Genomic DNA, 27,910 nt, shown 5'->3' with positions numbered 1-27,910 from the left:
CGAGGTTTCCCGGCTTGGAGTCTGCCAGGTGGTGGAAATGAAGGTGGTTGGTCGGCGCTGAAGGGGCATGGGGGGGATGGTGCCCGTTGCCGGGTCAGCGGGAGGCCCCGTCATGGGCAGGCAGTGCCTGGGGGGCTCTGTGCCCTACGCCTGTGCAGGTTGTGGGAACCATTAGGTTGAGGGGTCGAGGCCTCGGGGGTGGAGGCGCCCGTTGGAACGCGGTTCCTCACCCCGTCCGCTCTGACCTTTCGCTTCCCCCTTTCCAGGTACCTATCGCTTCCCAGTGCGGAGGTTTAAAGACCCTTGGGGGTCTCCCATCCTCCTTGGGTTGGGGGTTTCCGGCCCGTGGGTAGGGCCAGGTGGGAAGGTCCCCGCGCCCTTTTCCACCCCTTTCCCTTCCCTACCCCCGGGCGTCTGTGGGGCGTCCGAGCACGCCCCTTTGGGGCCATTGCTTCGGACCACCCCAAGGTCATACCTTCCAGACCTGCAGAGTCTGGTCTTGTTTGTCTCGCGCTTAGACGGCTGCCTGAGGCGCCCCCGCCCACAACCAGTGGGATGTGGGGGTGGAGGGGGAGAAGAAAAAGTTGCCATGCCAGGGAGCGAAAACCAAAAACCAAAACGTTACAACTCTTAGTGATGGATCACTTTGCTCGTATTTCGATGAAGAATGCAGCTAGCTGCGAGGATTCATGTGAATTGCAGGACACATTGATCATCGACAGTTCGAACGCACTTTCGAGCCAGGGTTCCTCCCTGGGCTATGCCTGAATGAGTATCTCTTGCCGATCAATCGTCCCCCGGGGTGTCGTGCGCCCCCGGCTGTGTGCGCGGCTGGGGGTTTCCTTGCAGGGCCCGTTCCTGGGCCCTCCGTCCCCCTAAATGTAGACGACGGTGTCTGTGCCCCCCGTGAGAGACGGGCGAGGCCCCGAGGCCACGGTTTTCCCTCTCAGGAGCTTCCTCACGCCCCACGCTGCCAACAGGAAAAGAGGAAGGTGGTCGTGGGTCCCATTGTGGTGACGGTGTCCCCTTCCCCGCTCTGGCCCTGCCTGGGTTGTGGCTCAAGCCAAGGCCGAGTCATGCGTGGGGTCGCTCCCTGGGGTCCCACGGGGAACTTGATTTGTGACTCCTGGCATCTGAACTCTTAGGGGATTCCTCTCTGTTCTTATAACCCACCTATTTAGTGGCAAAGGGATATGGCGACTCTAGGAACTGAATAGGATGCCTTCCTTCAGATGTGCCCTATGACGTCGGTTTTTCAAAACCATTGAAGCCAAGGAGGTCAGTTGTACTGTAGGTGTGATCAGAATCTCAGCTGAGCATCAAATCTCAGCCACAGGCCCGAGCCACCCGGCAAAAAGCCACAGTGAATCTCCTAGAAGCGGGTTACTCGGCAGAAATCACGGTGCACGACATTGTGCTCCATGTGTGTATATCCACGGCCACTCAGGCAAACTGTTGGATTTCCATTGTGGGATGGCATCTGAGAGAACCCCTCTTCTCCCCCCGCCCCATCCTCCCTCCTGCCACAGACACACCCACACACCTGCCTTCTTGCAGACAGCGCCCCCGGCTGGATCTTCCCCCACCCCTGGGGTCTATGCACACCTGGGAGGTCCAGACACCTGGCTCTGTCTTCTCCAGAGGAGGCTGAGGAAGGAGGTGGGGCTGGGCGGGGTGGGGAGGAGGCTTTCATTGGCGCTCCAGGACCAGTAGAGGGCGCCACTGGCCCGCTGATGCGATTCTGGGGCTTGGGGAGGGCTTGGAAGATGGGGCAGGTGCCCAAGAAGGCCACAGAGCTCGATCTCCAGGCCTTGCGGAGAGGCATCGCCATTTTCTGGGTTGAAGAGGGGACAATACCTATTTAGACAGGCTCCAGTGGGCCCAGGACAAGCCACAAGGAATAAAGCCACAGTAAATCTCCTAGGCGTGCGTCACTCAGCAGATATCTTGTTAGCGGACCTTGTACTCCCGTGTGTGTGGGGGGGGGGGGGGACTAGGTGTGTGTGTGTGTGGGTGTGCATTTGGGAGTGTGTGTGTGTGCGCGTGGGCGCGCGGGCGTGTGTCTGTGCGTGTACATCTGCAGTCACGCATGGACACTTCTGGCATTGAATGGTCCGTCGGCATCCATGAGCACCCTTCATCCCCTGCCTTCTCAAAGACAGAGCCTCCTGCATGTCCTTCCCGCCTCGGGTCTAACCAGAACTGGGGAAGTCCAGTCACCTGGCTCTACCTTCTCCAGAGGAGGCTGCAGGAGGGGGCGCTTGCATTGACGCTTCTCAACCAGCAGAGGGCGGGACGGGCTCTCAGGCCCCGCCTGGGCTGGGCCATCTGTTGGACTTCCAACCCCCCCCCCCCCGCCCCCCCCCCCCTCCACCAGCCATACCCCCACTCCCTCTCAGGATGGATGGTCAGGCCCAGCTCAGAGACCATGTCCGTGCTAGGCCACATGGGCTTGCAGAAGCCTCTGCCCATTGAAAGGCTGGATGAATGTCATTTCTAAGGAGGATTTCCTGTGGGGTTTTTCTGTTTGTTTGTTTTATTGGTTTATTATTGTTATTATTATTATTATTTTGGTTTTTTGGGGGGATTTTTTTTAGGAGGGTTTTTTGTTTTTGTACGCTTTTTTTGTTTCTGTGGGTTTTTTTTTGTTTGTTTTTTCTTCTGCTTTTATATATGGGATGATGTGGAAGGAGCCAGAATGTTCCATTGTTCACCCAATTTGTTGGCAAATATCTCTATATTTCCCCTGTCACAGGTTTGTCTCAGCGAGCACCAGGGCCTTCATTTCCTTTCGGTACAGCATCATGATCTTCCTCATCTTCACCTTCACCCATTTTTATGTCTTCAGGATGGATGGTCAAGCCCCTGCCCAGAGACCAAGTCCCGGCCGGGTCACATGGGCTTGCGAATCATCTGCACCTTGAAAGGCTGAATCAATGTCATTTGTAAGGAGGTGATTTTTTGTTTGTTTGTTTGTTTGTTTTTAAGGAGGGTTTTTTTTTAAGGAGTTTTTGAATTTTTTTAAATGAGTTTATTTTTGAAACGAAGTTTTTAATTAAATGAGCTATTTTTTATTTTTTAGGAGTTTTTATTTTATTTTATTTTATTTTAAAAGGAGGGTTTTTGGTTTTTTTAACGAGGTCAGAAGGTCAAATCTTCAAAGTGCATGCAAGCTGTTCCTCAGGGGGCCCGGACTTCATGTGCAACAGCATCTCCAGGAAGATCCGCTGGGATGGTGCCTCCACATTCTGGAAGTTGTTCTGGACACTGCCGAACAGGATGAAGTGTTTTGCCTCCAGCCAGATGAACCCGAAGTGGTTCTCATCGAACAAGATGAAGACTCCAGGGCGGCATGTGGCGCAGACGAACGTAGGTGAGGTAACATTAGTAGCTTCCACGCCATAGAAACACATCCTGCAGGTTCGGGGGTAATTCTGGTCTCTTGAGCCCACGCCCTCAGGCAGAACAAATGAAACAGGCTGCTCCTCCGAAGCTGCAGCCCTGGACTCCCAGACGCTGGGCTGGGCAGGGCTCTGCCAGCCATGGCCCTGGCTTTCCTCCGTCCCGTCTTCTTGCTGCTCCTGCTGCTGCTCCCGGATCACCTGCTCGTCAATCTCCTGGACCACGCGGGAGAGCTCGTTGAAGTTGCGGAAGATCTCGCCATCTGGCTGGTGGATGCGGCGCATGAGGTGGATCTCTGACTTAGTGTTCATGGCCTGTCCCGTGATGTGGGTGACCCTGGCATACTTCCCATGGAAGCTGAGCATGACAATCTTTAGGCTTTCGTGATAGTATATGCATTGGAAGAGGCCTAGCCTAATGAGGTCTTCCGCATGGCTCAGCGGGAGGTAGACTCGGAAGTAGGTCAGGCGGTTATAAAGCAGAAAGTCCTCCACCAACAGCACTCGCCCCCGTTCTTCCCTAAGCCGCGATGGTGAATCCTTTTGGTGGTCTCTCTTGACACACTGGATGCTGAACCTGTCCTTTTGGTGGTCTCTCTTACCACCCTGGGAAGCGCAGGAATGGACCTCTATCCTACCTCCAGATGTGTACTAACACCTGAAATGGGGCCTCAGGCCATTACTACGGGAATGCATGGTCCCCTTCTTGCAGGCAAGATGGGACTAATTTTAGGAAGAAGCAGTTTAACATTAAAAGGATTTCAAGTTCTCCCTGGGGTAACAGGCCAGGACTATACTGAAGAAATTAAAGTAATAGCACAAACAATCAATACTGTAATTCAGGTATTACCAGAAACAAAAATGGCACAAATTTTCCTTCTGCCGAATTATGTAGAAGGGCGGCCTTTAACCGGTCGACCCCGTGGTCCAGTGGGGTTTGGATCCAATGACGCTGTATACTGGGCAAGAATAGTTAAGCAAGATCGGCCTGAATTAGGACTAAAAATTAATAGGAAGCCTTTTAAAGGGATTATAAACACCGGAGCTGATGTATCAGTCATTGCCTTTAGACACTGGCCTCAGGCTTGGCCCTTAAATCCCGCAGCTTCTGAATTGCATGGAGTAGGGCATATTATTCAACCTCTACAAACTGCTCAACTCCTTCGATGGGAAGATCCAGATGGAAATACAGGTTATTTTAAACCTTATGTATTGCAATATTTACCTGTCAATATATGGGGTCGAGAGATGTTAGAACAAATGGAAGTTTTAAAAACAAGTCCTAGTTCTATTTCTACTTCTGGTCAAGAATTTCACCCCCAAAAGAGGCAGGGAAAGAAGCAGCAAGAAAGGCTTTTGTCTATCCCAATGTCTGTTAAAAGGGAGAGGCATGAATTGGGTTACCAGGATTTTCAACAGGGGCCTTGCTCATTTCTCTGATCCAGTGTAGAGCAGCTAAAATTACCTGGCTTACAGATACCCCTATCTGGTTTGATCAATGGCCCCTATTAGGAGAAAAATTAAAAGCTGCACAAGAATTGGTTCAAGTACAACTTGAGGCAGGGCATATTGAACCCACTCACAGTCCATGGAACACACCCATATTTGTGATAAAGAAGAAGTCTGGTGAATGGAGACTATTGCAACACCTGAGGGCAGTTAATAAGACCATGGAGATGATGGGATCCCTTCAGTCAGGGTTAATATCCCCCACAGGTATCCCATTGCAATATCATTTATTGGCATTAGATCTAAAAGACTGTTTTTTGGGTTTTTTTTACTATTCCTCTCCACCCTGAGGATAGCAAAAGATTTGCATTTAATGTCCCTACAATAAATTTCAATGGACCCATGAAAAGGTATCAGTGGAAAATATTGCCTCAAGGCATGCTAATAGACCTACCTTATGTCAGGATTTTGTAGCTGCTGCCATACATCCTATAAGGGAAAAATATCCTGAGGCTTATATTATTCATTATACGGATGATATTCTCTTAGCTCATAAACATGAGATGCTCTTAAATACCATTTATATAGATTTGCAGGATTCCTTGTGCTATGCTGGATTATGCATAACACCTGAAAAGGTTGAAAGAACATTTCCTTTTTCTTACCTTGGTAGCATTATTGAAGGACAAAAAATAAGACCTCAGAAAATTCAAATTCAGACTGACACTTTATTTAAATGACTTCCAAAAATTATTAGGAGACATTAATTGGGTTCGACCTGTTTTAAAACCAACTACAGCCGACATAAGCTCTTTATTTCATGTACTCAGGGGTGATCCATCTGCAACAGCCCCACGCTGTTTGACAGAGAAAGCCAGGACAGCCGTACATAAAGTCGAGGGTGCCCTAAATTTGGCACAGCTTACTAGAATTGATTACTCCCTTCCTTTACAAGTTTTAATTTTTCCCACTATACATACACCCACTGGGGTTATTTGGCAAGATGCTAGAGTCATTGAATGGCTACACCTGGCTCATTCTCCAACTAAGGTATTCACTCCCTTTCATGATTCAGTGCCTCAGTTGATTGCTCGAGGCCGTCTTGGATTGGGCCAGCTGGTGGGCTGAGACCCTGAACCATACAGCAAGAGTGGCTCTGGCAACGGTCAACAAGTTGGCAAGTTTCAGTTGCTAATTACTGTGGACAGATTGATAGCCACTATCCAGCAAATAAAATTTTACAATTTCTTTCAGTTACTATCTTCATCTTCCCAATGATAATAAAATCACAACCTATACCTCAAGCATTAACCATTTTTACAGATGGATCTAGTTCTGGAAAAACTGGATATTACTGCAACAGAGGTGCCAAGGTCTGTCAAACCCCTTCTACTTCAGCACAATGGGTAGAAATACAAGCCCTTGTCTATGCTTTGATAGATTTTGCTACAGAGCCTATCAACTGGTATAGTGATAGTGCCTACATGGTAAGTATGGCCAAAATTATAGAGACAGCTACTATAGGGCATACTAATTCAGAGGGACTTTTTAATTTATTTTTCAGCCTTCAAAAAGTCACTAGAGAATGACAATTTCCCTGCTTTATTGGCCATATTTGGTCTCATTCAGGTCTCCCTGGTCCGTTAGCTATGGCTATGAGGCTATTGATCGCCTCCTTGCTGTGGTGCAGGAGAAGACACCATTTTCTCTTGCACAGCCCTCCCATGCTTTGCATCATCAAAATGCTGCCCTGTGTAAACAATTCCGTATTTCTTGGGAGCAAGCTCATCAAATTGTTAAGCAGTGTGATCAGTGTATAATTCATTGCCCTGTACAATCATTAGGGGTTAATCCTAGGAGTCTTAACCTAATCAAATCTGGCAAATGGATGTCACCCATGCTCCAGAATTTGGTACACAGAGATGGGCACATGTTTCCATAGGTACCTGATCTCGCTTTATTTTTGCGACTCCCCAAACAGGAGAAAGCCCCAAGCATGTAATCAATCATTGCTTAGCTGCCTTTGCGGTGCTAGGTTCTCCCTTAGAGCTGAAAACAGACAATGGACCCGCATACGCTAGTTCCACTTTTCAGCAGTTTTGTCAACAGTATCAAATTTGTCATAATACTGGTATTACTTATGACCCTCAAGGGCAAGCAGTAGTGGAAAGAGCCAATCCTACTTTTAAGATGCAATTACTAAAAATAAAGGGGGGAGGAGACGGATGTTACGTGTCACCTCAAAATAAACTCAGTCATGCTATATATGTCTTAAACTTTTTGAATTGTGATGCAGAGGGTTGTACAGCAGCTGAAAGGAATCAGGCCTCCAGCACAATAGCCTCCTCTGGGTTAGCCCGGTGGAAAGACTTACAAACTGGACGATGGTTCGGATCAGATCCAGTAATGATGTGGGGAAGAGGTTGTGTTTGTGTCTTTCCAGAAGGAGCAGTGCAGCCAATTTGGGTGCCAGAACGGTACATGCCACACCACCATGGACTCAGAGAAGCTCCTTGTCCCTCCGTTCAAGGGACTGAGAGTTGCCCCGATGACAGCAAAGAGGAAGAAAAAGAAAACAAAGGCTACACTAGGGGCTGAGGTGCCAACATGGGGTCAGTTGAAGAAGCTAAAACTGAAGCCCAGCATATAGCAGAAAAACAAGGAGTGGAAGCTACTCCTTCAGCCATGTTTATGGCTATGTTAGCATTGGTTAGCTGCCAGTCTTCTATAAAATCTTGTGCAGCCAAAACCGAGGACTAAGTTTGGTTTTGCTATATTTATTGGTTTAAAAAATAAGTTGTAGAAATGATGAGATCAACAGAAAAGTAAGCAGTTGAAAATAAGCCATAGAAATAGAGAGTAGGAAATAAGTTGTAGGAATATAGAAGCCAGCGGAGGGTTGCAACCCAGGAAGGTTTAGGCAGAGGCAGCCAAGCCGACCTATAAGTGGGGCCTTGACTTACAAGTTTAATTCTTTCGGAGACCATGCTCGTTAAGGAGCTCATTAACTCAAATTACTCTGTCAACTCAAAGCAAAAAAACCTGTGAGAGACATCTGGTATCTCAAAAAACTCCTTAGTCAGGACACTGGTAAGTCAAGGCCCCACTGTAGCTCATAGTTAGAGGTAGAGAAATAAGTAAAAAAAAAGTGGTAGAAATAAAGTAACAATAGAAAGAAAGTAGAAATAGAGAAATAAGTGGTAGAAAATAAGCGGTAAGAAAATAATTAGGAAATACAAAATAAAGTGGCAATCTCCTAGGTTTTGTTTAAGCTACTGTAAAGCAGAAGATGGCTGTGGTTGATGCTGTTTAAGGAAGTAATTTTGTTTTAGACTTAGATTGCAAGCTCTTGCAGCAGCTGCATTGTTTCTAGGCTTTGGTTATCTTTGCATGTGTGAACTGATAGCTCCCTGGGACTTTGAGTCTGTGTGAGACGCCAGACTCAGAGTGGGAAGTCTCCAGCTCTGCAGGACTGAGGGTTGCTCCTTTCCATGCAGCTGCGGATAAAAAAAGAGGCTGAGAAGGGACCAGACTTCCACCTGCGTGGACAGGGATGATTTCACTGGGATTGGTGCAGACTCAGTGTCGAGGTCAACCGTCCAAACAGCCTGACCAGGGGACTGGTTTTGCATCAAGGACATCTTTGCATCAGCGTCATCTTACTACGCTAGTGACAGAGATATCAGCATGGAGTCAGCTGAACAAGATGGCAACTGAGGCCAAGCAGATGTTAGAAAAGCAAGTGGAAGCTATGCTAGCATTGTTGAACTGTCAGTTTTCCGTAAAATCTTGTGGAGCTAAATCTAAGGACTTTGAGTAAGATATCCTGAAAACGTTAACATGTTTGTAGTTTGATTTTCATTGGGATTGCTTTGTTAGTAGCCAGAATTTTGTTCTCTTGTTAACATTGCTGTTTATGGTTTTGTTAACAGCCAGGAGTTTGTTTTGATGTTTTGATGATGCTGAATAATTTGTTTAGAGTTTTTTGGATAGTGTAAATGGGCGTGTTTAAAAACAAAAGTAAAGGGGGATATGTGGGACGCGGCTACAGTGTTTTGGCCATGTTCAAGCCTCAGACTAATGAAAGGACAGGGTCCTCTCATTGCCACGTGCAAGTCCCAGCTGGAGGGCAGGGCCCTCCCAGCACAATCATAGCCAACAGCTGTGGTTGTCAGATTGAACCTATAGTGCGAACACGTGGCTCCATGTGCCTTGTGCTAGAGTTCATGTGCATATAGTTGAGTATGGTTGAAACTCAGGAGAATGCTGTAAACAGCTTGATCACAACCCTACTTTACCTCGTGGCATCTGCTATAAAATAAAGACCGGGCTTGTGGGCATGGTCGTTGTCTCCTCACCAGGGAGGCAGCGTCCCACCGAAACCCAGCTATCATTCTCTTATCTGTCTTTTCTCAATTCTTGCACCACCACCCCCCACTCGGGATCACCCTTGGCCGTGCTGGTATAGCACAGGAGATAACAAAGGAAGGTGCTATCAACACTGAAAGTGAGATACCAAAGAAAATGAGGCCATGCTACCCCTCTGCTTAAAATCTCTCACCAGCAGCCATCACCAACAGGATACAGCTGCTTCCCGCAGGCATGCCACCCCGTCTGTATGGATCACCTTAGCTTCATCTCTGCCTGCCTGTCACACAGCCACTATATATGACAGGCATCTTTCCATGCCTTCCCTGCCTGCCTGCACCCACTGCTCTCTCCTGCTTCCATCCCACCTAAGTTATAGCCCCCCCCCCAAGACTTACCTTGGCCACACCTTAATTAAACTTTTCTTGTCCTATTCGTCCAGTGTGACTATTAAACACTTTGTAGTTTCAAAGTACTCATTACCCTAAGTAGAAATTATTTGCAAATTTGTCTCACCAAAGGCAAGACAAGCGGCTTGATCCCCTTCTGCATGCTGAGTGCTCACCCTGCACAGGGACACAGCAGATTCCACAAGTTTGGGTGAAAGCTAGAGTACCCATGTTAACACAGTGCATGGATTCCTAAGCAGGTTAGCAGTCCTGCCCCCAGCACTGAAAGAGGCCCTTGGGATGCTAAATTTGTAAGTCTGGGAGAAGGAAGATCTTTGGAAGAATCCAACGCTGACCTGGGCCACCTTTAGTTGGATGGAAAGCACCAACTGGGAAGATGGGAGAAGGCCTTAACGTTCACCAATTTCAGAAGTTTGCCTGGTCTGCCACATCATCAGTAATTTTTTTAAGTTGGTTGTAATATCACATTGCATTTATAGGTATGCCTCACACCAGCCAGCACCTTCCAGCATCCTGCCAGTCCTCACTGCCGACCCCTTGGGGGGGCTCAGGCCCTACAACTGCACTCACCATTGATCCCGGTGTTTATTAGAAACGTAAAGCATCACCTCATTGAATCCTCTCAACAACCTGGGAGTTATTTGTTACCTATTTACTCGTGAGCAAACTGGTGCCCAGAGCAGGTGAAGCATCTTGTTGGGGTCACCAGGCTCCACACCACTCAGCGCAGTTGTCCCTGCTGGGTGGCTGACCCCAAATGAGTGGAGTGCTCCCCGCTCTCCTGCTCCAAGTCCCTTAACGCACAGTGGTCACAACATAACAGCGCTGCACTCTGCGCAGAAAAAAAAAAAGCTTTTTCGGGGTTCATGTGCCCTGGAGAAGGCCGGGCAGGAGGACCCTGAGGGCTCAGAAGGAGCAGCAAACTGATAAGAGGCTGGAAAAGGTGGGCAAATGGCAGGAAGGGAGCTGGGGCCCTTGGGAGGCGAGGGCGGAGGGAGCAGGATCTGCTCCATTGGCCGGTGTTCCTGGGAGCCCCAGCACCGCCCGCCACCCGTGCCAGTGCCAGCGCCCGTGGGAGGGGCCAGCACTCTGCCCTGTGCTGTCAGTTGTAGGGCTACACCTGGAAGCCCCTCTGGCCTGGCGAGCCAGGAAGAGCCGCCAGCGCCCGGCAGGGAAGAGGAGGCTCCTGCTCCCCGGTTGGCAGAAGGTAACCGGGGTTGAGGGTTACACACCTGACTTCGGCCGCGGGTTAGAGGATTCTGAAGGCGGCGGGACGCACTCCCTGTCCGGCTGCCACTCGGAGCCCTCCCGGGTGCTAGTCTGAACTTTTTTGCCCACTCACTGTGTTACCTTGGGCAACTTTCGCTCCTTCTCGGGGTCTGTTTCTTTCTCGGTTCAATGAAGGCGTTGGGGTTGAATAGTGCTTTTTAGTCTTATGAATTCTAACACGTGAACTGCATTTTGGCAGCCGGCAAGCTTCCTTGGTCAATTCCCCACCTACTTAAGGGCCAGCTCCGCTGCCCAGGGGCCGGAGGCTCCAGGAAGCCAAGGTGCCTGGGTCGGCGGGGGCTCCGCTGGGCGCTGGGGTTTCCTGGGGATTTTGCGGCCTGAGCCCGGGTTGGTGCTGGCTGCTGGCGGGACCTGGCTACAGAGGGACAGCCCCAGATTGCTCAGGTGACTTAGGCAGCGCGCTAGGACCACTGGCCACACTGGTGGGGTGTTGGGAAGGGGATTTGCGGCTGATAATTTGTACTTGGAAAATAAGCAGATTTGTTTTTGGAATTCTCTTCCTACACGCAGACCTGTCCCACGGTGAGTTATAAATGACAGGAGTGCTAGCTGTCATTCTCTAAAGTGGAAAGCCAACTGCTCCAGCACTAAGTCATGGGCTCCTCCAGCGTGTAGGAAGTGGGTCTCTCTCTGCACCCACCCTGCCAACCCCCTCTTCCCTTTTCTCCCTCTTTCCTTTATAAATCCCCTGGTTAGTCAAAAGTCCTCATTTTCATTGAATGTTGGGTGGTGACCAGTGGCCTCCCTCCAGGCCTTTGGGCTCTGGGTGAGGATGGAAGCCCAGATAAGAACAGCTGTGAGTCATACTGTCAGCCTTCTGATCCCCTCATCCTGGCAGGGACATGCAGAGGAAGCCCAGTGGGGTTCAGACAGACAGACAAACACAGAAAGATTGGATGGATTCAAACCGCTGTCCAGCTTCCTGTCCCTGTCTTGGCAGCCTCCCTAACTAGGGAATAGTGGCCCCAGCTGTCAGTTGGATGGTGCAGCCAGAGGAAGGTGGCTGAAAGGAACTAGGGACTTTGCTGGAAGTTCTTCAGCCTTCCCTTTCCTATCTCCCCTCCCCCTCTCCCACACTCCCCTCATTCCCTCACCCCTGTAGTTTTTCTGCTCTACTGTGACTTCCATGTGAATTCAGATTCCAGGACCCTTCAAGAGGGGTGGGGAAGGGGTGAAGCAAACCAGTAGCAGTACTATCTGTTATGGAGCACTTATGGGCCAGACACTTCTCTTTGCATAAAATGTGTCCTTAATTCTCTCAAAGCCTCGCGTGAGGATGGGATACTGCCCTTGACCCCATTTTACAAATGTGAAACCGAGGCTTGGAATGATCACATCCCTTAGTCACATGGGTAGTAAGTGGCATAGCTGGGACTCAAATCTGGTCTTTCTGAATCTAACACCTGTGTTCTTTCCACTGTTTTCATGCTCTTTGAGGAAGGGCAAGCTGGAATAGTACCAGCAAAACTGACGATTGAGTTCTCAGTAGGTGCCAGTGAAAGAACAAAGCAGAACTGACTATCCCCATACTTGTAGAGCTGGATCTTCAGCCTGACACCTCCCCCCCCCACCAGGGAGTGACCACAGGAATGCCAGAAATGTCCTATCTCCCCCAACCACTGCCTGAGTGGACCAATGAAGCTAAGGAATGCAGCCAAGGTCCTAACAAGGCTATACCATAAATTGTTCCCTATTCATTGCTGTTGACCAATCAGGACGTAGTGAGGGATGGCTCAAACCTTAGAATGTGTTGGTCACTTCCTGACCACTGTGCTGTAAGACCCTGCTGAAAGACCCTGACCAAAGTGACCAGTCTCTGCAACCCACATCACTTACCTAAGCCCACCCAAATGACTAGCCCTATATAACCTTTGTTCTCCTGGGAATCGGGCCTCTCTCGGCCGCTTGCCGCTGCATCCACAAATGTGGCTGACGGGGTGGGGCGGCAAACTAGTTTGAATAAAGACTCTGCTTTTGCATCGTAGGAGGCTCCCTGGTGGTTGATTCTTGGGGACCCCAAACTCTGGGCATAACACCAGACACCGTTGGAAGCATTTAGAGGTGTTAGCTCAAAGTCAGGTGCAAGGGTTTCAGAGATTCTGCTGTGGATCCGGGACTGCCTTAGCCTCTCCCAGACAGCACCCCTGTTCCACAGCCCCTGCCTGATCGGGCCCAGCTGCTCTGAGTGGGTGCCGCAGGGGCCTGGCTGCTGTATCCTAGAGGTGGTTTGAGGTCTAATGAAAGATGGATTGTCCACATCTGATCCGTTAGCCCTGCTCATTGGCTTGTGAATGATCACACTGTCCCCTAAGAGGCCTTTCTCAGGCTTCACTCAGTAAATACCTATGGAATGGCTGAATTAGCACCTTGTGCAGAGCAATATGCTGTCCTGCAGAAATGTGAGGCAGCCCAGAGGTAGCCCTCAGAGCCCAGGGCGCCAGGCCAGACACTTCTCTCTCCACCGGCCCCCTGCCCCCTTCCCTTCCCCTGCCCCACCAGCAAGGAAAGCAGAGCCAAGGATGCTCCTGTGGCTTTTGGGTTTCCCTGGCAACATGTTTGCTGCCACCTATTTTGTAAAGAATTTTAGAAGATAGAGTAGATGAAGAAAAATTTGACTTAAAAAAAAGCTAACATAAAAGTGATATTATTAATGAGGTTGTTGCTCTTTCAAAGCAGCGAGGGGGCTGCTGGGTGGGGATCAGATGGTGCTCTTTGCCTTAGGGCTTCCCAAAGTTTTGAATAGAAGAGTCTCTGAGAGCAAGGAAGACTGACAATTGCCCCAGGCGGTGGGGATGAGGGTGAGGGTAAGGGTATCAGATTGATACCAATGAGCTTGAAAATGATTTAAGGATTTATGCAATTTTTCATTTGATTTTATATGTTGAATCTGATATATATAGATATAGGTATAGGTATAGATATAGATATAGATATAGATATATAGATATATAGATATATAGATATATAGATGATATATAGGTATATAGATATATAGATATATATATTCTTCCTCGAAAATATTTGTACAACATTGATGTCCTGGCATATTGTTTTAAATCCTTGGGGGCTGAGAGTAGTCAGGTAGAGAAGCAAAGCAAATTTTCCGGTCTGAGGCTTAGAGTATTGTTTGCATTTTCTATTTACTTGGTTCACAGTGATAGAGCTCTCAATCCCCTGTAGAGGTAACCCCTTCCCCCACTTTTTCAGAATGAAGAAAATGTTTTAAAAATCAAATAATCATAATTGTTTGTTTTTTTCTCTCTCTCCACCTGCCAACTTTATTGAGATATATATTAGTAATGGACATGCAACTGTTGTGTAAGTCTAATGTGTGCACATGATGTGTCGATACATGTATAGCTACTTTTTTTCTTGTTGTAGTGGGAGCACTTAAGATACACTGTCTTAGCAACTTTCAGGTATACAATTTAATATTGTTAACTATGGCCACCATGCTGTACATTAAAACCTCAGACCTTACTCATCTTGTAACTGGAAGTTTGTACCTCTTGACCAGCATTGCCCCCATTTCCTCCAGGCCCAATCTCTGGCAACCACCATTCTGCTCCATGTTTCATGAATTCAGCTCTTTATAAATTCTACATGTAAGTGAGATCATTGTTGTTTGTTTTCTCATTTCCAATGCTATATATATTCATTGTACAAAAGATAAGATACTTTAGCATTCATAAAATGCTAATAATCATTACACCTAGACTCATGATATAGCCTTTCAAGTCTTTTTCTCTGCACCAGTGAGTGAGTAAATATTTTTTGAAATGAACAAATGAATGTCTTACTTTTGATTGAATTATTGTCAAAGCTAAGAACTACCTCAGATTGCTTTTGAAAGGATGCAGAGCATTATGAAGAATTGAAAGCATCATAAAGGTTAATCTCATTTCTGCACCCCCAAAGTTCACCCCCCACCCCCATAACCCACCTGTGTCATTTAGTGTCCAGCAGAGAGAAGTGCCTGCTGTGGGGCTGCTGCCTGAGTCAAAGGGTCAAGCTGTTATCCTTTTTAAGGGACTCACGTGTCTGAAATGTCTCAAATGTAACAGAAAAGGTTGCTCTTTGGTGTTGATGTGAAAAATTTGAGCAGAAAATTCTAAAGCCAAATTTCACAGTAAGAAAGAAGAAAGCCTTAGACAAGGTCATTGTTTTGGCATTGCATTTTATTACCTGTTTGACTTTAGGCAGACAGGTAGCTTCCCTGAACCAAGCTCCTCTTCTGTAAGTTGGGGATAATGACCCCTACTCTACTGTCTCCTACCAGAGTCACTATGAGGACCAAGTGTCAAGTGTATGGTTATTTGCATTGCATGCAAGTGTGTATGCTATTTTTTTTAAAAAATGTTTAGAAGTAGAAAGAGCAAAAGCATTGCCACTCTTTATAAAATTCTGGGATCTAATTCTTGGGTTTAACATTGGTAGGAATTAATTGTGATGCAACTACTCTCTCAGAACCCTACTCCAAGTTTTCTTCAAAAACAAAAGAATCCCTTGATGGCTAGCAGCTCATTGATTTTCAGTAGAAAAGACAGAAAGTAATCCCATTTCACAGAATAATAGCAGGCTTGCCCATTTTCACAGGGGTCTCAGAGCTCCAGAGGTCTGTGTGTGTTACTTTAAGCACAGCAGAGACATGCAAGGAGGAAGCAAGGGGAGAAGCCAGATAAGCGGTGTCCCTGTGGGGGCACCCCAGAGTGTGCTGCAGGGTTGCCTACAGGTGCACACCTGGCTCCTGGCAGCTCTGGGGGGAGGAATGGGCCTTGCATGGGAGGCAGGTGACTCGGCTTCTATCCTACCTCAGAGACAAGCTGTGCAATCTGGGTTTCATCATGTCCTCTCCTCCCCCTGAGCCTTCGTTTCTCTATCTATAAAGGGAGGGAGTTAGCCTAGATGAGTTCCTTCCAGTCTTAAACATCTAGGATTCTGGGTTATTTCCCATTCATGCCTTCCCAAATAGAAGTTTGGTAGAGAATTACCACATCCAGATGAATCAGGTGGTATGTCTTATAGAGAAGTCTATGCCAAGATGTTCCGGGACATCCTGCACACCGACAGCATCTGGAGACAGCGCTGTCACCAGGACTTTGGCATTCCTGGAAACTTGCAGAAACCGGAGAAGATCGGTGGTATGTCTTATAGAGAAGTCTACGCCAAGATGTTCCCATACAGAAACCTTTTGGGTTTGTGACAGCTAGATTATGGCTATAGAAGACTGCTGAATGTAGTGGCGGATGATGGCTTATGCATTACCGGTTGGATGTACGGGCCTCGCCTTAACACACATGTGGACGGCCCAATGCAATTCGAGCCTTCGTTTCGAATTCACCTGACGCAAAGGAAATCAGCCATGGTGGAGTACATGGACCACTTCTACAGCTTTTCCCACAGCTGCCACATGCAGATTCAGAAGGACAGGTTCAGCATCCGATGGATCCAGAGAGACCTCCGACGGGATTCACCAATGCGGCTTAGGGGAGGACGGGAACTGGGGAGTCTTCATCCTGTTCGGTGAGAACCACTTCCGGTTCATCTGGCTGGAGATGAAATACTTCATCCTTTTAGGCAGAGTACAGAACACCTTCCAGCATGTGGAGGCACCATACCCGCAGGCCTTCCTGGAGATGCTCTGAAACATTCAGCCCGGACACCCCAGGAGGAGCAGCTTGCATGCACTTTGAATACTGGACCTTCTGACCTCGTGACCGACCTTTGTTCGATTTTTTTTTTAAACCTCACCTGAGGAAATATTCCCCTTGATGTTTAGAGAGAGTGGGGGAGAGGGGGGGAAAGAGACATAATCCATGTGAGAGAAATACATCAGTAGTTTGCCCCCTGCCCAAGCCCAAACCAGGGCCAGGCTGGGTAGAGGCCAGAAATTGAGGTAGAAGTAAACCTTAGACCAGGGGTCTCAACTGTCCTAATGCTGCGACCCTTTAATACAGCTTCTCATGTTGCGCGAAGCCCCAATTTCCTTGTTACAAATTGAACATGAACATGATTTGGGATAGATAGATAGATAGATAGATAGACAGATAGGTAGATAGGTAGATAGAAATATCAAGATACTGGGATAGCCCTGAACTGCCTGGTGATGGCCATGCTGCTGAGGCCCCAGCACAGAGTGGTGGTACAGATGTCTATGGACCTGTCCCTGTTCATCAGTCCATGTTGTTCTCTATATTCCACAAATGAGTGAGATCACATGGTATTCATTTTTCTCCGACTGGCTGATTTCACTTTGCATAATGCTCTCCAGTTCCACCCATGCTGTTGTAAAATGGCAAGAATTCCTTCTTCTTCTTTTTATTTTTCACCGCAAGGTAGTATTCCATTGAGTACAAGATAAGAAGGCTCTGCTTCTGCTCATAGATAAGCATAACCAGTGAGGCTTAGGAGGAATTCTTCTAGAAGACATACAGGAAGTACTGCCCAATTCCCAGAAAGCTGTCAAGGCTTTAGGGGACCAGATATTCTTTGTAAATCGTCCAGAAAAGAAGAAAATTTTTTTCTTCAATGATAAAAGCTGTCAATTTTCTGTGGACGAAGGGTTTCAGAAACTGTGGAGGAGTGTCACTGTGGATTCAATGGGTGAGGAGAAAACTGGAGAAGGCAGCGGAAATATTCAGAAGAATATCTGAAGCAACAGGGTATTTCTTCCATGCAGGAATCCAGACCAAAGAAAGTGGCCCCTATCCAGAGAAGGAAAAAGCCTGCCCACTACACAAAAAGCGACGATTTAAGACTCATAGCGAACACATGGCAGGAGTGCTGAAGGATGACTCTGACATTGCTCCTAGTAAATAGTGAACAGTTTTGTAGTGTGAAGAGGTCACCACACACCAACAGAGGAGGCAAACCAGCTTGAGGAACTGGATTCAGGTCAGCTTCCTCCCCCCACATTCTTGGATTTGGGGGCCTGGAATGACACCTTCCACGTCATGCCAGATGAAAAAAAAAAAAAAAACACTCCTTAAAAAAATAAAAATAAAAAAAACCTCCATGAAAAACTCTTGATCAGGCCTTTCAACTTTCTCAGGCTTCAGCAAGCCCAGATGGCCAGGCCCGGACTTGGTCTGTGGGTGGGGGCCTGACCATCCATCCATCCAGAGAGTGAGCAGGGTGGGGGTGAGGGGTGGGGAGGGCCCACAAGATTGCCTGAGCCAGATATAGTCTTTGGCTGTGGATTACAGAGATTGGGTTGACTGGGGCCTTGGCCTGCGCCAAAGATCCCGTCCAGCCCTCTGCTGATCGAGAAGCGTCAATGCAAGCCCCCCTCCTGCAACCTCCTGTGGGGAAAGCACAGACAGGTGACTAGACTTCCCCATTTCTGGCTAGACCCGAGGTGGGAAGGACATGCAAGGGGCGTTGTCATTGAGAAGGCAGGGGCTGAAGGGTGTTCATGGATGGCGAAGGACCGTTCAAAGCAAGGAGTGTCCGTGCGTGACTGCGGATATACACGCACAGACGCACATACTTGCGCGCACACACAAACTCCCACACCCACACCCACACACCTATCCCTCCCGCCTCTAACCCTCCCGCCCCCTGCGTCCCCCTGCCCCCCCCCACACACACACACACACAGGAGCACAAGATATCTGCCGAGTGAGGCACGCCTAGGAGATTTTCCGTGGCTTTGTTTCCAATGGCCAGTCCTGGGCCCACCAGAGCCTGTCTAAGTATGTATTGTCCCCACTTCCACCGAGAAAAAACGGCGATGCTGTCCCACAAGGCGTGGAAACGGAACCCTGCAGGCCTCCTTGGGCACCTGCCCTGTCTCCCAAGTCCTCTCCCAAGCCCCGTGAATCGCTTGGGCGGGCCAGTGGCGCCCTCTCCTGGTTCTGGAGCGCCAATGCAAGCCTCCTCCCCTCAACTTGAGGCCCAACCAGTGACTTTGGTCCTGGGGGCGGCTGATTGGTCAAGCAGGCAGCTGATTTGGCTCCTCCCACCAGCTCTGGGGCTATAAAAGAACACAGGGCCTTCTTTGCAGAGCTTCTCAGCCCTAGGCTTGTCGTGGTCATGATAGTCATCCTCATTCTCCAAGGGAGCTTTCAGGAGAGAGGTCTCGCCAAGATCCGGTCCCGGGACACAGAAGCCGCTAGAGCACCTGCCTAGAGCCTGGCTGGGCTGCTGATCCACTGAACACTGTCTCGGTGTCATTTCTTCTTCACCGACTATTCCACACCCTTGGTAACTCCTGGGCCTGGACCTCAACATCTGGGACAGCCCTGGCGCCACGCGGGAAGTGAAGGACCCGCGTGCCTCCGCACGGGCTCGATCCGAGGCTGATTCGGGGCCCGCCATGGCCGACAAAATCCACATGTCACTGGACGATATAATTAGGCTGGACCGGAGCCAGCGCGACGGCCAAGGCAGGGACCGCGGCTGTGGCGGGGGCGGGGGCGGGGGCAGGGACCGAGGCTGAGACCGAGGCCAGGCCGGCTCCCAGGGAGGCCACGGCCACAGCCACGGCCATGGCGGGGGCAGGTACCACTGCCGGGACCCAGGCAGGGCCAGCTCCCAGGGAGGCCTCGGTGGCGGAGCGCAGGCCGCTGCCCCTGAGAGCTGGGGCGGCGGATCGTTCCAGAACAGGGCGGCCCTCGGCCTAGGCAGGAACCGCCCGGCGCCCTACAGAAGGCCGAGACAGCTTCCCCACGAGTGGCAACACGACCGCTTCCGCAGGGCCTTCGGCACGGATACCGGCCTGACCATCTGGGGGAAGCTGCTGTTGTCCAACCTGGACTTCGGAGTGTCCGATGCGGACATCCAGCAGCTGTTTGCAGAGTTCGGGCCTCTGAAGCAGGCCGTTGCCCATTACGACCTTTCTGGCCGCAGCCTGGGAACAGCCCAAGTGCACTTTGAGCGCAAGGCAGATGCCCTGGAAGCCAGGAAACAGTACAACTGCATCCCTTTGAATGGCAGTCCCCTCCACATCCAGATCCTCACCTCGCAGATGGACACGCAGCCCAGGCCGGTACCGAGTGTCAACAGAGCCTGGGTGACTACGAACCGAGGATCTGGAGGCTTCGGCGGCGGCGGCGGCACTCAGGACCGCGCCCACGGAGGCAAGCGGTGTCCAGGCAGGCACACGGGCTGCGATTCAAAGCGAAACATATCGGCGGAGGAGTTGGACGACCAGCTGGACGCTTACAACTCGATGATGGTCCCAAGCAATTGGACGCCAAACAGGACGCTTACAGTGCAATGAGGGGCACCCAGCAGTTGGACGCCCAAAAGGGCGCTTACAACTCGATGAGGGACACCAAAAGGATGGACGCCCACCTGGGCGCTTACCATGCCATGAGGGACACCAAAAAGTTGGACTCCCAGAAGGAGGCTTACAGCTCCATGAGGGACACCGAGGAGTTGGACTCCCAGCTGGATGCTGACAGCGCGATGAAGGACACCGAGGACTTGGACGGCCAGAAGGACGCCGAGGAGATGGACGCCCTGCTGGACGATGACGATGTGATGATGGACACCAGCTAAAGCACCAGCAAGTCAGTGTGCTCGAGGATGGCCAGGGACCTGGGACCAATGATGGAGTTGTTTCTTCTGTTTGGAAATAGGATTTAAAACTCCTAGAAAGAATTTTCGTTAACTTTTATTTTATTCAATAACTCTGAAAAAGACCTGTTTTGTACCGAGTCATTTTCGGGATTCATTTTACCGGTTGCTGTTTTCACCTTGGCCATAATCACCCGAAAAGGTGTGGGAAAAACAAACATACAAACAAACAAACAAACAAACAAAATAACTCGTTCCCTCTGATAAAACAACAACAAAATACCCTCCTCAGAAAAATAGGTTGATCCCGCCTTTACAATTTCTGAGGCTTTGGCAAGCCCAGGTGGCCAGGCCTGGACTTGGTCTCTGAGTGGGGGCCGGACCATCCATCCACAGATTGAGCGGGGTGGGGGGAGGGTTGGGGGTGGGGCGTTGGGGGGTGGGCGTGGGCGGGGTGTCGATCAGATGGACAGGCCAGGACATAATATTTGGCTGTGGATTACAGAATTTGGGTGGACTGGGGCAGGGGCCGACGAGCCCGCCCCACCCTCTGCTGGTCCAGAAGTGTCAATGCAAGCCCCCCTCTTGCAACCTCCTGTGGGGAAAGCACAGACAGGTGACTGGACTTCCCCATTTCTGGCTAGACCCGAGGTGGGAAGGACATGCAGGTGGCGTTATCATTGAGAAGGCAGGGCCTGAAGGGTGTTCATGGATGGCGGCGGACCGTCCAAAGCAAGGAGTGTCCGTGTGTGACTGCGGATGTACATGCACAGACGCACACGCTCGCGCGCACACACAAACTCCCACACCCACACCCACACACCCATTCCTTCCTCCTCCAAACCCCTCCCGCCCCCCGCGTCCCCCTGCCACACACACACACACACACACACACACACACACACACACATACACGGGAGCACAAGGTACCGCTAACAAGATATCTGCCGAGTGAGGCACGCCTAGGAGATTTTCCGTGGCTTTGTTTCCTTTTGGCCCAGCCTGGGCCCACCAGAGCCTGTCTATGTATGTATTGTCCCTTCTTCCACGGAGAAACAACACCTATGCCATCCTGCAAGACGGGGAGACCAAGCCCTGCAGGCCTCCTTGGGCACCTGCCCTGTCTCCCAAGTCCTCTCCCAAGCCCCGTGAATCGGTTGGGCGGGCCAGTGGCGCCCTCTCCTGGTTCTGGAGCGCCAATGCAAGCCTCCTCCCCTCAACTTGAGGCCCAACCAGTGACTTTGGTCCTGGGGGCGGCTGACTGGTCAAGCAGGCAGCTGATTTGGCTCCTCCCACCAGCTCTGGGGCTATAAAAGAACACAGGGCCTTCTTTGCAGAGCTTCTCAGCCCTAGGCTTGTCGTGGTGGTGGTCGTCGTCCTCGTTCTTCAAGGGTGCTTTCAGGAGAGAGGTCTTGCCAAGACCCGGTCCCGGGACATAGAAGCCACTAGAGCACCTGCCTAGAGCCTGGCTGGGCTGCTGATCCACTGAACGCTGTCTCGGTGTCATTTCTTCTTCACCGACTCGTCCACACCCTTGGTAACCCCTGGGCCTGGACCCCAACATCTGGGACAGCCCTGGCGCCGCACGGGAATTGAAGGACCAGCCTGCCTCCGTACGGGCTCGATCCGAGGCTGATTCAGGGCCCGCCTGGCTGACAAAATCCACATGTCACTGTACGACATCATTAGGCTGGACCGGAGCGAGCGAGACGGCCAAGGTGGCGGCCGAGGCCGCGGCGGGGGCAGAGGCGGGGGCAGGGACCAAGGCTGGGACCTAGGCCGCTCCCTGCCCCAGTCAACCAGACTTCTGCCAGGGGTGGCCCTGGCTTTCCTTGGTCCCACGTTCTTGCTGCTCTTGCTGCTCCCGGATCACCTGCTTGTCAATCTCCTGGACAACACGGGAGAGCTCTTTGAACTTGCGGAAGATCTCGCCATCTGGCAGGTGGATGCGGCGCATGAGGTGGATCTCTACCTTAGAGTTCATGCACTGTCCCGTGATGTGGGTGACCATGGCATACTTCCAGCTCTTTGGGCTCCAGTCACTTGGCAGCCGCCATTTTGTTTTTTAAATATATTTCATTGATTTTTTAACAGAGTGGAATGGAGAGGGATAGAAATTTAGAAACCTCAAAGATAGAGAAACCTCAATCAGCTGCCTCCCGCACACCTCCTACTGGGGATGTGCCCACAACCAAGGTATATGCCCTTGACCGGAATCGAACCTGGGACCCTTTAGTTCGCAGGCCGATGCTCTGTCCACTGAGCCAAACCAGTTAGGGCGGTAGCCGCCATTTTGAAACGGCAAATGTCAATCCCTCTCTTTTATCCTCTCCCCGCCGCCCCAAATCCGGCATGTTTACTTCCCCGTTTGGATAGCACAAAATGCAAGTCCAAAACATTGTACAAGTATACTTTTTACTACACAAAGTGGATTAATACCTTTGTGTTGTTTTTGGGGTGCGTGTGTGTGTGCGCGCGCATGCCCGGTGGCGCCTGCGCGTCTGTGTGTGTAAATCCGCAGTCACACATAGACACTTCTTGATCTGAATGGTCCTTCAGCATCCATGACCATCCTTCAGTCCCTGCCTTGTCGCAGACAGCGTCCCCTGCTTGTCCTTCCCCGCTCTTGTCCAGCCAGATCTGGGGAAGTCCAGTCACCTGGCTCTGCCCTCCCCAGAGGAGGCTGCAGGAGGGGGGCTTGCATTGGCGCCTCTCGACCAGCAGAGGGCAGGGCGGGCTCTCCGGCCCCGCCTGGGCTGGGCCATCTGGTGGACTTCCAACCACCTGCCTCCCGGACTCCCTCCTAGCTTTACCCCCACTCCCTCTCAGGATGGATGTTCAGGCCCTGGCTCAGAGACCAAGTCTGCGATTGGCCACATGGGCTGGCAGAAGCCTCCGCCCCTTGAAAGGCTGGATCAATGTCCTTTCTGAGGATCTTTTCCTGTGGGGTTTTTCTGTTTGTTTGTTTTTATTGGTTTATTATTATTATTATTATTATTATTATTTTGGTTTTTTGGGGGGATTTCTTCTTCTTAGGAGGGTTTTTTGTTTTGGTACACTTTTTTGTTTTTGTGGGTTTTTTTGTTTGCTTGTTTTTTCTTCTACTTTTATATATGGGATGATGTGAAAGGAGCCAGAATGTTCCATTGTTCACCCAATTTGTTGGCAAACATCTCTATTTTTGCCCTGTCACAGGTTTGTCTCGGCGAGCATCAGGGCCTTCATTTCCCTTTAGTACAGCATCATGATCTTCGTCATCTTCACCCTCACCCGTTTTTCTGTCTTCAGAAGGAGGTGGTGATTCCTTTGCTAGCTTTTGTACCATGTGTTCAAGATATTCTGGCAAACTTTTGAACTGTTGTTTGTTTGGCTGGAAGAAGTGAGGGCTTCTCCATGCTAACAGTCTCAGGGCTCTGATGTTTTCATGGCCATGATGACGATGGCTATGATGACAATGAGTATGCCGACACAATGGCTAGGATATTACAAATGCGATGACTTTACAATGTATATGATATTACAAAGGTCACGACGTTTCAATGGCTATGACATTAATGTGGCTATGAGGTTTCAATGGCTATGACGTCACAATGCCTATGACATAACAATGGCTATGACGTCACAATGGCTCTTACAGGACAGTGGAAATGACTATACTATCTCTATGACATTGTGGTGCCTATCACGTTACGATGGCTGTGACATTATAGTGGCTATGCCATCACAATGTCTATGACATCATGATGGTTATGAAGTCAACGGCAATGACATAACAATGTCTATGAAACTACAGTGGCTTTGACCTTACTATATATGATGTTATAGTCGCTGTGATGTCACAATGGCTATGCCATCACAATGGCTATGACATCACAATGGCTATGACATCATAGTGGCTATGACGTTCCAATGGGTATGACATCAGAATGGCTATGACGTTAAATTTGCAATGACTTAAATATGTCTGTGTCATTACGGTGCCTGTGACGTTACAATGGCTGTGACATGATCGTGGCTATGACGGTGCAATTCCTGTGGCATTGTAGTAGCTATGACTTTTCAATGGCTATGAAATTAAAGTGGATATGACGTCACAATGGCTACATCATCACTAAGGCTATGACTTGATAATGGCCATGACATCACAACTGCTACGAAGTCACACTTGATATGACATCACATTTATGTGATGTCACAACAGCGATCATGTTAAAATGGCTATGTCACAATTCTACAATGTCACAATTCCTATGGCGTTGCAATGGCTGTGATATTATCATGACTATGACGTTATAAAAGCTATGACATTATAGTGGGTAGGACGTCCCAGTGGCTACGAATTTACAATGGCTCTGATGTTATGATGGCTACGACGTGATGATGGCTATATTGAAAATGGCTACGCCGACACAATGGCTATCATATTACAAATATTATTACTTTCCAATGTCTATGACCTTACAAATGCTAGGCCGTCTCAGTGGCTGTGACGTTATAGTGGCTATGAGGTTACAATGGCTATGATATCACAATGGGTACGAAGGCACAATGGTTATGGCACTAGAGTGGCTAGGCCATTACTATGGATCCCATGTTTCATTGGCTGTGATATTACAGTAGCTATGATATTGCAAGAGCCATGACTTTAGAGTAGATATGATGTGCTAGTGGCTATGACATCACAAATGGTATGAAGTCACAATTGAGAAGCCTTCACAATGACTATGATATCACAAGGGCTACGATGTTCCAATTGCTATGACGTCACAATTGCTATGACGTCACAATTGCTACGACGTCACAATGGCTATGACAATACACTGGGAATGAATTTACTATGTCAATTGCATTGTCGTGCCTAAGATATTAGATTGGCTGTGACATTATAGTGGCCAGGACGTCACAGTTGCTGTAAGGTCATGATGGCAATAACCTCGCAATTGCTATGAAGTCACAAATGACATGACTTCACAATGACTATGATATCACAAGGGCTATGATGTTACAGTGGCTATGATGTCACAATGGCTATGAGGACACAATGGCTATAACGGTACAATGTCTGTGATATTATTGTGACTATGACTTTACAAAGGCTATGACCTTATGTGGTTATGTCGTCATTGTAGCTATGACGTTAAAACGGCTCTGATGTTTTCATGGCCATGATGACGATGGCTATGATGACAATGAGTATGCCGACACAATGGCTAGGATATTACAAATGCGATGACTTTACAATGTATATGATATTACAAAGGTCACGACGTTTCAATGGCTATGACATTAATGTGGCTATGAGGTTTCAATGGCTATGACGTCACAATGCCTATGACATAACAATGGCTATGACGTCACAATGGCTCTTACAGGACAGTGGAAATGACTATACTATCTCTATGACATTGTGGTGGCTATCAGGTTACGATGGCTGTGACATTATAGTGGCTATGCCATCACAATGTCTATGACATCATGATGGTTATGAGGTCAACGACAATGACATAACAATGTCTATGAAACTACAGTGGCTTTGACCTTACTATATATGATGTTATAGTCGCTGTGATGTCACAATGGCTATGCCATCACAATGGCTATGACATCACAATGGCTATGACATCACAGTTTCTATGACATCATAGTGGCTATGACGTTCCAATGGCTATGACATCAAAATGGCTATGACGTGAAATTTGCATTGACTTAAATATGTCTGTGTCATTACGGTGCCTGTGACGTTACTGTGGCTGTGCCATTATCATGGCTATGACGATGCAATTCTTGTGGCATTGTAGGTAGCTATGACTTTTCAATGGCTATGAAATTAAAGTGGGTATGACGTCACAATGGCTAAGTCATCACGATGACTATGACTTGATAATGGCCATGACATCACAATTGCTTCCAAGTCACACTCGATATGACTTCACATTTATGTGATGTCATAACAGCTATGATGTTAAAATTGCTATGTCACAATTGCTACAACGTGACAATTCCTATGGCATTGCAATGGCTGTGATATTATCATGAATGTGACGTTATAAAAGCTATGACATTATAGTGGGTAGGAAGTCCCAGGGGCTATGAAGTTCCAATGGCTCTGATGTTATGATGGCTATGACGTGACGATGGCTATATTGAAAATGGCTACGCCGACACAAGGGCTATGATATTACAAATATTATTACTTTCCAATGTCTATGACCTTACAAATGCTACGCCATCTCAATGGCCGTGACGTTATTGTGGCTATGAGGTTACAATGGCTATGATATCACAATGGGTATGAAGGCACAATGGTTATGGCACTAGAGTGGCTAGGCCATTACTATGGATACGATGTTTCATTGGCTATGACGTTACAGTACCTATGATATTGCAAGAGCCATGACTTTACAGTAGATATGATGTGCTAGTGGCTGTGACATCACAAATGGTATGAAGTCACAATTGACAAGCCTTCACAATGACTACGATATCACAAGGGCTACGATGTTCCAATTGCTATGACGTCACAATTGCTATGACGTCACAATGGCTGTGACCATTCAGTGGGAATGACCTTACTATGTCTATTGCATTGTAGTGCCTAAGATATTACATTGGCTGTGACATTATAGTGGCCAGGACGTCACAGTTGCTGTAACGTCATGATGGCAATGACATCGCAATTGCTATGAAGTCACACATGACATGACTTCACACTGACTGGGATGTCACAAGGGCTAAGATGTTACAGTGGCTATGATGTCACAATGGCTATGAGGACACAATGGCTATAACGGTACAATGTCTGTGATATAATAGTGACTATGACTTTACAAAGGCTATGACATTATTGTGGTTATGATGTCATAGTAGCTATGACGTTAGACGGCTCTGATATTTTAATGGCCATGATGACGCCAGCTATGATGACAATGAGAATGCCAACACAATGGCTAGGATATTACAAATGCGATGACTTTATAATGCATATGGTATGACAAAGGTTACAACGTTTCAATGGCTATGACATTAATGTGGCTATGAGGTTTCCATGGCTATGACGTCACAATGCCTATGACATAACAATGGCTATGACGTCACAATGGCTATTGCAGGGCAGTGGAAATGACGATACTATCTCTATGACATTGTGGTGCCTATCACGTTACGATGGCTGTGACATTATAGTGGCTATGCCATCACAATGTCTATGACATCATGATGGTTATGAAGTCAACGGCAATGACATAACAATGTCTATGAAACTACAGTGGCTTTGACCTTACAATATATATGATGTTATAGTCGCTCTGTCACAATGGCTATGACATCACAATGGCTATGACATCACAGTTTCAATGACATCATAGTGGCTATGAGGTTCCAATGGCTATGACATCAAAATGGCTATGACCTGAAATTTGCATTGACTTAAATATGTCTGTGTCATTACGGTGCCTGTGACGTTACTGTGGC

General features: G+C 48.7%; 1 protein-coding gene, 1 non-coding gene and 2 pseudogenes across 2 annotated transcripts in view; all 4 read left to right on the top strand.

Annotated features, from left to right (window-relative positions):
• The first annotated feature begins 625 nt into the window (after nt 1-625).
• On the top strand, nt 626-778 carry LOC139000784 (5.8S ribosomal RNA). The gene has a single exon (XR_011469721.1). It is a non-coding gene; the product is annotated as a 5.8S ribosomal RNA (ribosomal RNA).
• Nucleotides 779-15,959: 15,181 nt separating this feature from the next.
• LOC139000753 (transcription initiation factor IIE subunit beta pseudogene) lies at nt 15,960-17,737 on the top strand (annotated as a pseudogene).
• A 1,498-nt stretch (nt 17,738-19,235) lies between these two features.
• On the top strand, nt 19,236-20,141 carry LOC139000752 (THO complex subunit 4 pseudogene; annotated as a pseudogene).
• Nucleotides 20,138-27,910, top strand: part of LOC139000751 (proline-rich protein 23C-like) — a 47,890-nt gene continuing 40,117 nt past the window's right edge. The window contains exon 1 of the mRNA XM_070402812.1: nt 20,138-20,324. Within this exon, the coding sequence (XP_070258913.1) occupies nt 20,138-20,324 (187 nt within the window). The remainder of the gene's footprint in view (nt 20,325-27,910) is intronic.

The sequence above is a fragment of the Myotis yumanensis genome, unplaced genomic scaffold, assembly GCF_028538775.1.
Source record: "Myotis yumanensis isolate MYYU_CA2020_CCGP unplaced genomic scaffold, mMyoYum1.0.hap1 SCAF_28, whole genome shotgun sequence".
Lineage (NCBI taxonomy): Eukaryota > Metazoa > Chordata > Mammalia > Chiroptera > Vespertilionidae > Myotis > Myotis yumanensis.
This window is presented reverse-complemented; position numbering and strand designations above follow the sequence as displayed.